The following is a 15822-nucleotide window of genomic DNA, read 5'->3' as shown; positions in this document are numbered from 1 at the left end:
ATTCATTGCACTATTCTCAACTCAATAATTTTTATTTTTCTGGCATTTGGTATTACAACATATTTTTTCCCCGGCGGATCGCTTCGTGTTCTTCCTGCTCATTAATTTCTGAAATGTACAGGAAGGACATCATCATTCTATATTACCGTTCAGATTTTATTCCTTGTTTATAGTTAGTGTCTGGTGTCGTGGGACTCTATTACTCTCGTTCAACTCCGCTGCATTTTCACTAGGTTACATACAAAAATAGTATAATCTTCCAGAAATGATATGTCATCCAAACAGCCAATAGAACTTTAAAATTCTTTACATCGACGAGTAAACTAAAGTGACTAAATCCGATCGTATTATATATAGATCACGCGCACACCTGGAAACTTTCAGCTCCAGTTGTACTGGCTGGGAAATTAAAAACATACATGACCTTTACATGACATCAAACAAACCATTGTATATAGCAGCCGCAATTTTGTATTTAGCGACCGACTGTCTACCTAGTAAAACAACATTTTGGAAGGGGTGATATGCATACTACACAGTTAGCTTCTTCCACTAATTGAGTTTATGATGCTTTAATGTTTTTGACAAATTGATGGAAACCGCTGAGACTGACAAAGATATGGAAACCACCCAGATTGACAAAGAGATGGAAACCACTCAGACTGACAAAGGGATGAAAACCACTCAGATTGACAAAGAGATGGAAACCACTCAGACTGACAAAGGGATGAAAACCACTCAGATTGAACACGAGATGGAAACCACTCAGACTGGCAAAGGGATGGAAACCACTCAGATTGACAAAGAGAGAGAGAGATGGAAACCATTCAGACTGGCAAAGGGATGGAAACCACCCAGATTGACAAAGAGAGAGATGGAAACCACTCAGACTGGCAAAGGGATGGAAACCACTCAGATTGACAACGAGATAGAATCCACTCAGACTGATAAAGGGATGGAAACCACTCAGATTGACAACGGGATGGAAGCCACTCAAATCAGCTATTTTAACAATTATTTCATTACATAATCAGTTGCTAGGGGCAATAATATTGTCAACATCCATTTTCCAGCAGTTATTCGTGCTAAGCAGCCAGTTGTTTAAAATCATTTTACAAGCTGACTTAATTATCATAACCATGTTAAAAAGCCGTCAAATCACTTGAACATTTGTTTCATTACCATGCAAGCCTAACGAAATTGCTCCCGATTTAGCGACGCATTTGTCATATATTTAAGCGTTCACAGATATTTCAGAGACTTGTGACTGAACTATTTTAGAAGAAGCATCCGAAAAAACGGTACATGATAAATGTTTTCTAAAAGAAGCTCCGACAAACGGATGGGCTGCACACAGAAAATCGTCGATGTCAAATTAATTTGATGTACCTTCCACGTTTTGGTTTATTGGCCTGCTCTGGGTCTTATCGAATACCTTTCCTGGCAGGACTATCTCTTTTCGAATGATATTAAGTAATCCTCCTGTTTTAGCTCCCCGAACGTTGGAATGGTTCCATCAATGAGCCACCGGAAAGACATGTGAGATGTTTAGAATTCCAGCATGATAAGTCGTACTGGCGGGGGCCGCAGGTTTCCCAGCCTCCTAATATCATAAACACTTCAAGCTCATTCTGGTTTACCTTAGTAGCGACGCAGTAAGGAGAACTGATAGTAAATTCTAGACTGTTCGTAAGATTTGAAACAGAAAATTTAACGTAGCAAAGGCAATACTCTAACAGAAGACGGAATCTTTTGGAAAGCTATCTGCAGATTCAAGGTAAGCTGAGAGAAACGGAAGCAGTTTTAGCACTAGATGGGAGATATTTGGATGTTTGAAGAAATTGTTCTACTTATGTTGGTCAAGGAAAAGAGTAGTTTAAGTTCGAAAGTTTTCATTTGTTTAAAAAAAGGAAGGCCCATTTAAATTTCGCCGGAGACAATCTAGTTATAATGGGAGGGGGGATTATGTACATGCAAGTTGAGGCATGATAGGGAATACTTACAGTCAGCTGAAATGGATCCCGATGCGCTATGTTTAATCAGACGGTTATCTTGATGAAGCGAATTACTTGTTGTGGTCAGAGACAAACCTAAACATGTTGTAGTAATCCACTGATCTTAAGGGCTGTGTAAGCAACTTTTATAGGTTTTCATGACCCTGTACAGATGGGGGCATCATGCTGGGATTGAATACACCGCCATTTTATGTGTAAAAACTAAACTATTCGTATGAACTTATTTCTTAACACATTCTTCTGTAACCCCTCTCATCACACTTTTATTCACCGTAAAAGGCGATAAGGTGGTGATTTCAACCGCAGTTTCAACGCTGCCATAATTTATATTATCTACATCGACGTTATTGAGCGTGCTAATATGTTACAAATTAATGAACGCCAGTGGTTTGTGTGTGTGTGTGTATATATATATATATATATATATATATATATATATATATATATATATATATATATATATATATATCGCTTTTGTCAGGTTCTCATCGAGAAGTTACTCGTAGTAATCGTCAGATCTGCATCTGGCTGCTTTCCTTACACATCTTTTGTCATCATCATCGTTAAATTTGTTTTTGTTATTATCATTATTTCTATTAGTGGTATTTTTTGTTGGTGTTGTCTTTGATCTTTGCATTTATGTTATTGAACTTCTCATTATTTCCATTTGTCATTTTTTTTATTCGTGTTATTTTCAAACCCATCAGTATTTAGACATTGTTTACCTTAGCTGTGATATCGGCATCTTGCATAAAATATGGATATAACCACTAAAGATTAAAAGGCCATACTCGGTAATCGTATAAACTGAACAAGATAACGAAGGACATTTCGTATTGAAGCATGCATAACCATTAGTATACAGATTGCGGTCCGCCGACAAATATCGCTAGACAAGGCGCGAGATATTAAGTCACTGTCGTCACACTAAAAGCTTGTCGAACGTTCAGATCTGATGTCCTTGACCTAGCTAAGTTTAAAACAGTCTTACGTGTTAATTACAGATACTGTATGATTTTTCAGATAGTTGAAATTCTACAAAATAGCGTGTGTGACTAAAAGTTTCAAGAATGTTGGTGTATCCTTTCTTCCTCGTAGATACGACGCGACTTGACAACACAAAGATCTTGGATAACATTTGTTTAGTAAACACATGATTATATGGCAGAGCATAAAACCAGATAAGAATAGCACATTAGCCGAATGCACACTTGTTATGTTTCTGTCAGAATGGATAATATTCTGTCTTGTTGACATATAATTGTACACAATTCAGCCAGAAGCTGGCGGATCTCCAAGAGTTATGTACAACCGTCAATATATACTGGTCGGTTTTCTTGAACACAGTATATAAAGTTTGTATCATCCAGAATATGATTGTAAAGCGCACTTTGTGTAATACATATAACATTGGTCCTTTTCTTTGAGTTCAAATCAAAGAGATATTTAACCCAGCATAGTATAGCTTTCTTTTTGTTTTTTTAAAACAATATTTTTACAAACGGCTAGAAATGCTGTTGTCTTTGATCTAATGTAAAGATAAGATTTGAAGAACCATGCTCGGGATGCCAGTGCTCGTAGAATCTTGAAGGATGGCACGATGTTCTAGAATTTAATTTATAACTGACATTAATATGGCAAGGGTAAACTGGAACAGTACTCATAATTTAAAAAAATATATATATCTCATGAACTGTATAAAATGACTTATAAATTGTACAATATGTCGTGTAACTTTTATATGATTTCTTATAAATATGCTGAGGTATAAAATTATCGTATGTTTTATAACATATTTTATATATTGATAAGATATCTCATAAATGTTACAAGTTGCCTTATAAACTATATGTGATATGTTACAAGTTGCGTTATAAACTATATGTGGTATTTTACAAGTTGCCTTATAAACTATATGTGGTATTTTACAAGTTGCCTTATAAACTATATATGGTATTTTACAAGTTGCCTTATAAACTATATGTGATATTTTACAAGTTTCCTTATAAACTTTATGTGCTATGTTACAAGTTGCCTTATAAACTGTACGTGCTATGTTACAAGTTGCCTTATAAGCTATATGTGGTATTTTACAAGTTGCCTTATAAACTGTATGTACTATGTTACAAGTTGCCTTATAAACTTTATGTGATATGTTACAAGTTGCCTTATAAACTTTACGTGCTATGTTATAAATTGTTTAAGTTATCTTTTAAACTTCATAAGGGATCACAATTAAAATTGTGTATGATATAAAGTTCATTACATATACTGTTAAGTATATAAGACATCTTGTAAAGTTTATAGGATATCTTATAAATTTATGAGATATTTTGTACAGTATATGACATAATATGAAGGTTATATGATATCTTATAAATGTATGAGATATCCTGAAAAGTATAAATAAACATCTTATAAAGGTTACACAATATCTTATAAATGCATGAAATATCTTGGAAAGTATAAAATACATCCTGTAATGTAAAGGTTATAGGATATCTTATAAATTTATGAGATATAATGCAAAGTATATAAGCACAAATTACAGGATATCTCGTACAGTTTTTCAGATATCTTGTGAAGATTATAAGCTATATAGTTTATGACAATTTTATTTTTTGGAATAAATAGTAATTTGGCTTGCCATACATTACTCTGATACGATTCATGAAGCAATTTTGTTCTAAACGTAATATATCGCAATAAGAGGCAATGAACTCGTTCACAGCTTCTATTGCAATGAAGAAAAATATCGCACGATGTTTATTTTTTAATTCAAAGATGCAATTTAAAATCCTTTTTAAATTATTAATAGAAATCCTGATAAGACAAGTTTGCATGGTCAACACGGTGTCCTAGGAATGTCTGGCCCTCACCAAATTTGCACACGAGTCATTTTTATTTCAGACAGTTGCCAGTTATTTTATCTGATAAACATGGGCCCAATTGACGTGTAACTAAGACGATGCAATACATCTCATCATGTTTCCCTGACAAAGTCACTTTCGTTTGGCACTAAATGGACTGTAAACCTACCGGAATGAAAATACGCGCATGCCTACATTGTTGTACATGCATTCACCAGAACTAATATCCCCACCTAGCATATTCCAACCCCGTTATTTTAACATATGGGCACGAGTCCTATTTGAGGTAGGTGATAACATCCTGTATAATAGGACCACATTAGCAATTCCCTGCTGAAGCTCTCCATCGTAAACATTTAAGAAATATTTGTATTGAAATTTATGAAATTTGGATGATAATTATTCGAGGATTTGTATAATACAAATATTCCCAAAACAGACAGGATTGGTCTTCAATGATTACACTTTCAAGGATCAAGGAAGACGAAGAACATTACTTCATATAGAGTAAATTAGGAAAAAGAACAATTCATTGCTCACTTTCAGGTTTTGATGCGAATGATAAAGTTATGGACACCTCATAAAATTCCAGAGAAACGTGTGTGGGCGTGAAATGAAGTAACGATAAATGCAACCGATTAGGATCATGTACCTAAATTAATTATTGCAATATCTAAGACAACGTTTTATCTCCTTAACCCGATGTTGCTAGTTCATATGAAGACCATTTCTATATCGAACTTTGAAGCTAAAGCGTGTCAGTCGATAACTAAGTCAGCCAAACATCGTATATTTAATAATTTTCTAGTTATAACGTTAATTAGGTCAACTTTTTGAATACCAAATTCATTCTATAAGAGTCCGATAATACCAACAGGTCAATGTCTCGATTTTTCCAGTCCGTTTTAGACTTCATTTTTAATATGCTCTCATACATGCCATTAAAGTATGTATGTATGTATGTATGGGGGTGGGGGCGTGCGTGCGTTTATCTATGCATGCATGTTTATGTATTATTACGACCCTATGGTCTTAAAGTAAGTAGCAGAAAAGAGTGAAAGCCATCATGTTTAGCAATATTCAACAAATAATTTATTCTCCTATAACAAAAAATATAAATGATAAAAAAAGAACGAACTGTCTTGTGAATTAAATGCCAATTAGTCCAAGGTATGAATTAAGTTCCAGTGGTGTTCTTAAAAAGCTTCAACTATGAAGGTGTAGGTGCCCTTTTTAAATTTTTACCCCCACCCCAACGCCTGTAGTTGCCTGTGACGTGCAGATGCCAGGGCCAGATCAGGTCAAGCGTTGGGGTGGGGGTAAACCTTTAAAAAGGGCTCCAAAGCAAAAGTCGATGTGTCTTTTTTACTCAGAAGTGTGTACAAGATTTCGTTGTCTTAATTCACTATAGATCCAAGGTAATGTCTCTGTCCAATAATATTACTGAGCACTTTGTAATTCCAATGAATAATAATTCGAATAAATCCAAATAAAAACCTGTGCATAACCATACAAATTATTTTGCTTCAGATGTTATCGCAAGAATAAGTAATTTCTCAAGTAAACAATATTATATTAAAAGCGAAGACACATGATATTAGAACCAGGATGAGGGTCAAAAGCCCATGTAGAAAATTCAATGTCGTCAAGATAAAATCTGTTACTAAAATCTTAATAACAAACATGGTAACTATCAGGTAGACTGAGTTATTCCATGGAGGAATTCCAATGCCCCAGGCTCATCACTAAGATAAACATGTTTACATTAATAATGATCTGAAAATTTTGTCTACACCCATAGATAAAACGTTTGCTATGTATTATGTTGTTTACCGAAAATGAATGACAATAGTCAGGTACAGAATGAACTTGATTTTAGACAAGGTCAATTACAAAGTACAATTATACATAGCACTTAATGATACAAAACTTAACAAACAATACAAATGAAATATGTATGTATGTATGTATGTATGCAGGTAGGTATGTATGTAGTTAGGTAGGTATGTAGGTAGGTAGGTAGGTAAATAGGCAGGTAGGCAGGTAAGTACGTAGGTAATTGTCTCTCAAAAATCTTCGGGCGACATTTCTTGGGTAATGTGCCAATAAAATATTTAGTGGTATGAAGTATATGACTCGCGACGTTTCGTGCACTGGAGTTCCCTATTAAGCATCATGTTGAATTCATTTCATTTCACGAGACTTGCACGTCTGTTGCGTTATGGTTATTGAGGATTCGGTGGCAGATTTTTTTTTTTATACAGACACGTGGTGGTGAGCATAAAATTGGGTGCATTTGCGAACTTATTATGATTATTATTATTAATACATTAGCAAGTGAGAATCTTTCCCAAACAAATCGACAGTCCAAGTTTTGTCTGTATTTGCAAGCAGCTCAAACCCTTTTTACGGTTAAATTTTGATTAATAGATTATATCAGATAATTTATATGTATTTAGCGTGCGAGGAAAAAAATATTAATAATGGAATATAAGGTTGTGCCGTATAAATGTTGATCTTTTTTCATTGATGCAAAGACTAGAAGATGAAATTGTCAAATGTTACCATTATCACGTATCATTGGCTTGTTGGCTATCCACTGTTCTCGCGCTGGCTGATTTGTAAAATGTAGAGGCGAACAACCTATATCAGTCATGTATTTATAATTACCGTTTTACTAGCTATAAGTAGACAACAGCAAACAACATAAATCTCGATCTGCCTTCACATTATATGCCGGTAGACAAGGGTTTATGTCGTTTGTTATACTCATTATTCCAAAGAAAATGTATACACCGAATCCTGCCAGCGCATTATGCGACTGCAGAGCTGGGCTGTGCAGTTTGCGGTTGGTCGCGACTTCTTTGAAACGTTATGCGTGTAATGATTGCGTATTATGCATAAAACAAAAATTAACCTAGCTGACAGATGTCATGTGATAACCATTTTCTGAAAATACTTATTAACTGATAAGAAGTTTCCTCTCTGGATGTTTCCAAGTTCAGAATCAAGACTATTTAACTCAAATTGAAATAAAATAAACATGTTCACTGCTAATCACGATCTGAATATTTTATCAACAATAACAGAGAAATATTAGCAATCTATGACGTTTTTATACTTATATACATTCTGTAGTATTCCTGATATTAAAAATTACTTGGAATGCCACGCGTTTCGGGATCACAGTAATCGGTACAAACGTTCCCGATTCTGATTCGTCTGACTGCCAGCGATCTCTCTGTGTAATCTTACATAGCAACATATGTCAGACAGTAAACCAGCCCGCCCTTAGACTGTTTCTTCTTTGTACGATATCAAATTGCCAAACCAAGACCGTAAGTAGGATATCAGTCATTTAAACAAGAGGAGGCTGTAGTAATGGCAAGAGTTTTCGCTCTATGATTGCGGTCTGCGAAAATAACCTAACTGTGGAGAAAGAACCAAAAACAATGCAAAGAGTGCAAAATATGTACTGATTAGTCTCCCAATACCTCATAAATAACTAGCAAAAATTAACGCTTTGAGGAAATTATTTTTTGTTGCGGAGTTGTGATATTAGTTATGACGTCTAAGATAACTTAGACGACGTTTGTAATGATCAAATGTCTCCTTTCTCATTATCATCAAACTAGATTTTGTGTCATTCATTTGGCTGTTGAATTTTTTTCCCCCAGAAAAATATCATTTCTGTTCGCGTGATATATGGGTAAACACGCAGAGCAACTGGTAAACCTGAAATGACAGACTGGCTGTTATTTTAGAGGGGAAAACACGATACGAATGGAGTGAATGAGGTAGATACTAAACCAGGTATTGATTTACCATTAAAAACCGTGAAATTTGTCGAAGCTTGTTTTATTAATAAAACCTTGATTTGTTCTACGTAAATATACTAATAGGGGCTCGAAGTACACAGCAGATGCAATTGTCTTTTAATTTCCTTATTAAGATGACGATGGTCGTAATTTTACAGACGTTATAGTCTTCAATTAAATTCTTCCGGAATTACACACCATCTGCAGTTAATGCTATCTCATACGTTTCCATAGCCAACTGAAGTAAATATTTTTCTCTCTTATCTAAGTTTTTTATCTACTTTAATGATGCGCTTAGTTGCTGTCTCGGCAAATTTCCAACTGGTGGTAAATACATAAAGCACCTGTTTTTACCGGTGCCAAAGAGCTGAAAAGCACCCTTTGATGGGTAGATGCTTGCGTTTTTAATAGCTAATGAAATGTTCCTTTAGCACTATACGTGTCGAAACCTATCTGAAGTATAACAATTTGTAAAAGTATATGACCGCGGGGTGCAGTTTTGTAAATCTTATAATCCTTTTTGTGTTTCTGGCTGACCAAGGTAAATTTTAAGAAAGCGAGAAGTATTAATTCTCTTCAGTCGATCTTGTTGCTGTAATTAACTTTTCAGTAAGTAATGCACTATATATAGTTCTGGCTGCGAAATAAACTCACTGGCAAAATCCCAGAATTTTCGGTATGCTAGTCACATACGATAAATGCTCTGTATGCTAGCAAAATCAGTTTTAAGAGGGATTTATTTGGTCTTGTCTGGATTGTCTAAAGAAACGTGCGGATAATATATTGTATTCAATATTTAAATATGCAATCAATGTTGCTATGTATGTCATACTCTGTTATCCTCTATAAATAGTTTTACCATAGTGTGTTGTAGTTGTAAGTCATATAATTATATTACTAGTAAGTAGTTCTCTATTAGAAAGCCACATCGACCGTTCTCCATGGCTAAATTAGCGGATATAGACGAAGATGATTTCAAATGGCATTATACTTCATCGTGAAATAACATCAGAACCGGGAACCCCAAGTTTCCGAGTGGTCTAACCGATCCGGATTACTGCCATCTCACCTCTGTCTGCGTGGGTTCGAGTCTTAGACTCGGCTTTGGTGGGTACGTGAGAAAGCTTGCCAGCAGCTTCTCGTGGGTCAGTGGTTCATCCCGGGGTTTTCCAGTGTTCTTCCTACACCTGTTATACAGTCCGCCTTGTATAGCCTAGCATGTGCTGAAAAATGGTGTTAAACCCAGAAACAACAACAACAACATCAGAAATAAGAAAAAACAAAAAACAGTTCCACTCTTTTAAGTTCATTTCTTTACATGTAAGCATACATAATCTGGGTGTAGCAGGTGAAACGATATATCGATTTATCAATATCTTTTACACATCGATACTATATAAATTCCAAAAGTGAAAAATTGATATGCGTTTCGATAATGTACCATACCGTTGTCTGTGTATCAAATCGTATTAATCCGCGGCAGATGTGTATTCTTTAACCCAAGTTGGGTGTGTCAGCGTAAACCTTGCTTATGCACAAATCTTATCAAAACATTCCCGTTCCACGTTCTCTTGAAAGGTGTCGATAAAATAAAGTAGTTTAATAAAGCCTTTGCTAGATTTTCAAAACATGTTACTAACTGAAATTAAGTAAAGTGTTGTTCGCTGTGCCCCGTTTCCTGTTTTCCAGATGAAAAACTTGGCGCACGATCAGAATTTCCACGTTTTCAAATTTCTCAAAGAAATCAAAGATATCAAGTAAAATTAAATAAAATTGTGCAGTATCTGGCAAGCTTATACATGTATGATCTTTATTGAATCTTTGAGCTTATACAAAGAACAAATGCTACCCCTGGGTAGGGGTCAAGGGGTCAAATGAATTTCAATCTCAAATGCATATACTGAGATATTTCGCATGCTTTAGAAACACTGCAATAATGGTTGACTATTGTAAGTATAAAATAAAGAACCTGTATATATGTATGTATGCATGTATGTATGTATGTATGTATGTATGTATGTATGTATGTATGTGTGTGTGTGTGTGTGTGTGTGCGTGCGTGCGTGCGTGCGTGCGTGCGTATGTATGTATGTATGTATGTAATATAGTTTTCGTATTATCCTTATGTGTAGTTTGTGCTTCTAATCCAAGAACAAAAGTTGTGAGGTCACAATATGGTTTCTGGTGAAGAATTGGTGTCGGTGTCCTTCTTTTTCTTACTGTTGTTATTCTTAAGAAAGCAAGACGAAAAAGTTCTTAAATATTCTCAACGGAAATTGTGGAGGCAGTCTGGAGACTTGTTGAATAACAGCTTAAATATATAAATGAGAACGAAATGTTATATACTTTGTTGCCAACCCGATGGGAGATTTTAATGGGTCAGTAGATGACGTACGAAGCTGGCTTAATTTGGTTTATACCACCCCAACCCCACCTCACCTCTCCAAACAAATCACATACTGGGTCAGTAGCAAACTACAAAGGGAATAAATCACACTAAAAACCTTAAATTTACATAATAAATTTCCTATATTGTACGATACGTGATATTATTTCTACAAATAATGTATTTCGTTGTTACAATTTTATGTCCAGTTTCCTGACTCAATGTAGTGCTTATAAGCAACTGAAAAGAAGAGTTTCTTGTTTGAAGTTTAAAAAACATAGTGATTAAAGAGAATTTATGTTGATATCTTCTCTCTAAACGTTCGTATGTTAAACTGCTTAATACTCACCTGAGCTGACATCCCCACCCCCATTCCAAGACATTTTAGGGTTTATTAACTTCTAGTTATTTTGTTTTTTCTTTCATGGATCTTATCTAAGCCGATAAATATATAAATATCCCCTATATATCTGTGTGTGTGTGTGTGTGTGTGTGTGTGTGTGCCAAATATTAGGACATTACGTCATTACACTATTATCTTTTAGTATCACCTTTTTTAGTATTGTTTTCCTTATTAAGTTCTTGCTTGTTTTAGTTGTTTTGCAAAGTTACACATAACTTGCTACACGTACATTGCAAAATATCCTGGGAGGACATAATTTGAAATCAGATTATTTTTTCTGCAAAAATAAAACATTCGATGATGATACAAATTAAGTATAATTGATGTTCAGGTCAATCTGTCTTAATAGGCAAGATACGGCCTTTCAAGTTTAGTTTTTTTTCCCGCTATCTTTAAGTCCATTATTTATGGCCTTTGAGATTTCAAGATACATTTACTCTTCATCTTGCGGACTCCCAAACCTGCGGAATTTCCCAGCATGCCATATCTTTCTCAGGCTGGCTTCAGCTAACTTTTCTTTCACTTTATCATTTGCAGATTGTGAAAGTAAGAACCCGTCAACACCGCGGGGGAACTTCTGCCTCCCATTAAAAAAAAAAAAACATGGCACAGTTCAGATCAGAGCTTCACATTCCAGTGAAGCGCGATGACATGGATTTCCAAGAACGCCAGATCAAAGTTTGGGAGGATATGGAGACAAGGATGGAAAGAAGGAGGAAGGAATGGGACGATGAATTTGAGAAGATACGGAATGAATTCTTCCACTTAAAACCGGGACTTGCTGAAAGAAGGGCAAGTACAATTGGTTTGGACAAAATTGACTCTCTAAAAACAGTTTATGAGCAGGATGCCCAAGGCAATCAGCGATTCAAAGTACGCTTTGATGTCAGTGAATTCAAACCAGAGGAGATACAGGTCAAAGTTCAAGAGAACAAAGTCATTGTATATGCCAGGCAAGAGGTACACTCGAACAAATCTTCTGTCAGTCGCGAGTACAGCAGGCAAGTTGATATACCACCAAACGTCGATCAAGAGCGACTGAACTGCGTTTTGAGCAAGGATGGAATTTTGACTGTCGATGGACCCGTGCTTGGTACCCAGCTTGCAATTAGAAAAACAATGCTACCTATTCAAGAAGCAATCCAAGAGCCATCCGAGCGAACGCTGCAAGTGGCAACGCCTGTGAAGAACCCTATTATTACAGAACCAGACGGAACTCGGAAACTTCGTCTGACTGTTGATACTGGGGAGTTCAAGCCTGATGAGATAGTAGTCAAAACTTTGGAAAAGAAGCTAGTTGTTCATGCTGAACACGTAGAGAAATCAGAAGGTCGTACCATGCACAAGGAATTTAACAAGGAATACGAGCTACCAGATAGTGTTGATCAGTCCGCAATTACAGCCTACATTGGAGATGAGGGCAAATTAATAATCGAGGCACCCCTAAAACCAGTCAGCCCAAAACGGTATTCAGTTACACAGAGTCAAGATGTAAAAAAAGTCGTAGTTACGAAAGAATCAACAATCACCATTAACGACGGTAATAGTAGGCCAATCGTGACGATAAGCGTGCATCGTCGTTGAAACACCTACCCTTGCCATAAAACATATCGATTTGTTTTGAAATGAATGGCAAATGTAATTGTTAATGTCATCTGTTGCTGGTCTATCGTAGCTATACGGTGCTTTGGATCCTTTCGACTTTTATCGATGTGATTGGCTAACACAAGTTTTACTATCCTTGTTTCCTGCTGTAAAATTCCGGAATTTAAAAGTCTTTATTCTATTTTCGATGACATGCCACAGCTGGGAATTTAATAGACATTGGTGTTTTTTATTATTTAAAAATAAACTTTGAACATAAAGCATAATCTTAAAAGGAAGTGAAATGGAAAATTATTCCATTTTTTATATAAAAAACAAGCTGGATTTGACGATCATGGCTATGGACAACCTTTAATTGGATTGGAATGGGGTAGTAGTCGACATTTTATTTCTCATACCATGGAATTATATTCTCAGATTGTAAATTTGATTACCGGATAGACATACGTTATCATGGATTTAAAGATCAATATCTTTGTAAGATATTTGTATTTTGTTCAGTTTCATTTAAATCCACATGTCACTCTCGGAATGCACGCCTTTCACACTGCTAATGTATTGACTACTTTAGTACGGAACAACATCCTTATAATTTATTTGATTTTGTACTGAGTACTCCCAAATGCTAACAACAGGCACACAGATCTGCCTTCGCATAATGCGCTAACAGATTATAATCTTCGCTGTTCGCATGTGGAAAAAATACCTCACAAAACAAAACGAATAAAAAATAGGATGGACAGCATACGCTCTTGCTCTTCCTGTGTTTTAAAAAAAACGGCAGATTTTGTTTGCGTTGTGCAAAGGAATAGGTATGTTTATTTGATGTTTGGATGAACTACGAGGAACACATATATCCTGAATAAGTCCTCACTAAAACAATTGAAAGCTTGAAACTTTGAATGCAATTTTACAGTGTTAGGGAAAGACCATTTTATTTTCGAAAAGGGGTAGGGAGAGAGAGAGAGAGAGATCTTCTTTCCAGACATAACATTTGTTGTCCTTTTACCGCAAGATAATCAGATATTTCTTTTTCAACAAATATTTGCTTGTAAAATCTAGTTCTGATTTCATCACCATTACTATTTTTATTTAATTTCTTGTAGTTAAACAAAAAAAAAACGAGTATATGTTTTGTTTTAACCAGGCAATGGCAGTGGCGAAGAAGATATGTCACATTCAGAATAGATTGTGAACCACATGATGTGCGTGTAGGTTTCTACATCCTGATTTATTTTGCATCATCTAATTTTATCGCATCACCTTTTCCGGTCATCATTATATTGTTATATGAAAAAAAATGTTCTTATATTGTAATTGAGTTAAATTATGTGACTCAATGTGCTTGCATGGATATATATAACATGTTATGTGAAAATTGTGTACATAAATGTCTCATAGTTGCACACAGATCAGATCTGATATTGCATTTTCACCTAAAGTTGTAAAAGAACAGACTTCACAAAGATGAGAAACACCTTCATATTTTGATTTTCTTTTAAGATAGACGTTTAGTTACTAAATCTGAAATTCACCATCTGTTTGATCAAAACGGATTTTATTTTTCTCCTTTTATCATCGTTTTTTGTCGTTCAATTTTTTTTCTTCTAGATAAACCATGCATAGATATGAAGCAGATGTATCGAAAGTTACATATTTATTTCCAAATTAGGTAACAGAGTGTGTGCGATGTCTTATTGGCTTTAATTTTTGTCGTTTTATATTTTATTTTGAGGGACAAATAGCTTTCAGTGATTGTATATGAAAGTGTATGCCGATGTAGTAACCATCATGGATACTGCAACAGGTGTGGTTCACAATGCATGCATAGCACCCAGGGGCGGATCTTCCTTTTTTTATTTCTTCAGGGGTTAGAATAAAGGACATGTGGTTTGATTTGCCTAAGATCGTCAGACTTTTTCGTTTTTACAAGAAATGTTGTAATACTATTTTATACTATTTTTGCCGCAAAAATGGGGTAGGTGGACTGGAATCAAACTCCCCGAACATCCACTCGATGTGCCCCTGGTGGAGAGTTTGGCTCCATGAAAACTGTACATATAATTACATTTGTAATGCACGTTTGATTAGTCTGTGATAATCTAGATCAAGTCTATAGACATCAAAGCTACATGTGACAAGCTGTACAAAGCTGTACATAGCTGTACATAGCTGTATATAGCCGAAGTCTTATTTATTTGAGATTAAATTAGCATGCCACGCACAGAAATCACAGATGTCTTCTTTTTTTAGTCAGTGGTCATGATGCTTCCTATATCCACTTAAAGAAATGTTTTAATGTTTGTCGGTTCACTTATATATCTGATTTATTAAACACTTATATCCGAATGCACATCAACTTGACTTGCTTCATTTTCAGATTATAATGTTATTACCATCTTGAACACATGTACGTCTGGCCCTATAACATGACCATGTGAGACAGTATGCCCTAAAGTTAGACCATGTGAGACAGTATGCCCTAAAGTTAGACCATGTGAGACAGTATGCCCTAAAACTAGACATGTCATATATCATCTGAAAATGTAGAACATAGAAAATAAAAACGGGCTTTCTTTGAATTGATTTATAGACTTTTGTATTGTTAGTAGGGTTTCCGTATGTCTTGTGTTTGAAGCTAATTGTTGCGCTGAAGACTTGGGAAGGCTTTTTTTAATGGTCGACTTTTGCTTCTTCGTTGTCTTTTTCATTGCTTTTCTTTTTT

General features: G+C 35.3%; 1 protein-coding gene across 1 annotated transcript; it reads left to right on the top strand.

The window, feature by feature from the left end:
- The first annotated feature begins 1587 nt into the window (after positions 1 to 1587).
- LOC149785050 (small heat shock protein p36-like) lies at positions 1588 to 15450 on the top strand. Its single transcript, XM_089978763.1, has 2 exons — positions 1588 to 1777; positions 12030 to 15450. Exon 2 carries the CDS (start codon positions 12096 to 12098, stop codon positions 13074 to 13076), a length of 981 nt encoding a protein of 326 aa, XP_089834889.1. The 5' UTR covers positions 1588 to 1777; positions 12030 to 12095; the 3' UTR covers positions 13077 to 15450.
- Positions 15451 to 15822: the final 372 nt, after the last annotated feature.

Source organism: Sinohyriopsis cumingii, chromosome 13, assembly GCF_028554795.1.
Source record: "Sinohyriopsis cumingii isolate HCF-2022 chromosome 13, ASM2855479v2, whole genome shotgun sequence".
NCBI lineage: Eukaryota > Metazoa > Mollusca > Bivalvia > Unionida > Unionidae > Sinohyriopsis > Sinohyriopsis cumingii.
Note: the sequence above shows the minus strand (reverse complement) of the source record. Positions and strands in the feature narration are given on the sequence as shown.

Coding starts and splice junctions, on each gene's coding strand:
- LOC149785050 (XM_089978763.1), top strand. CDS start 12,096: ATGGCACAGTTCAGATCAGAGCTTCACATTCCAGTGAAGCGCGATGAC.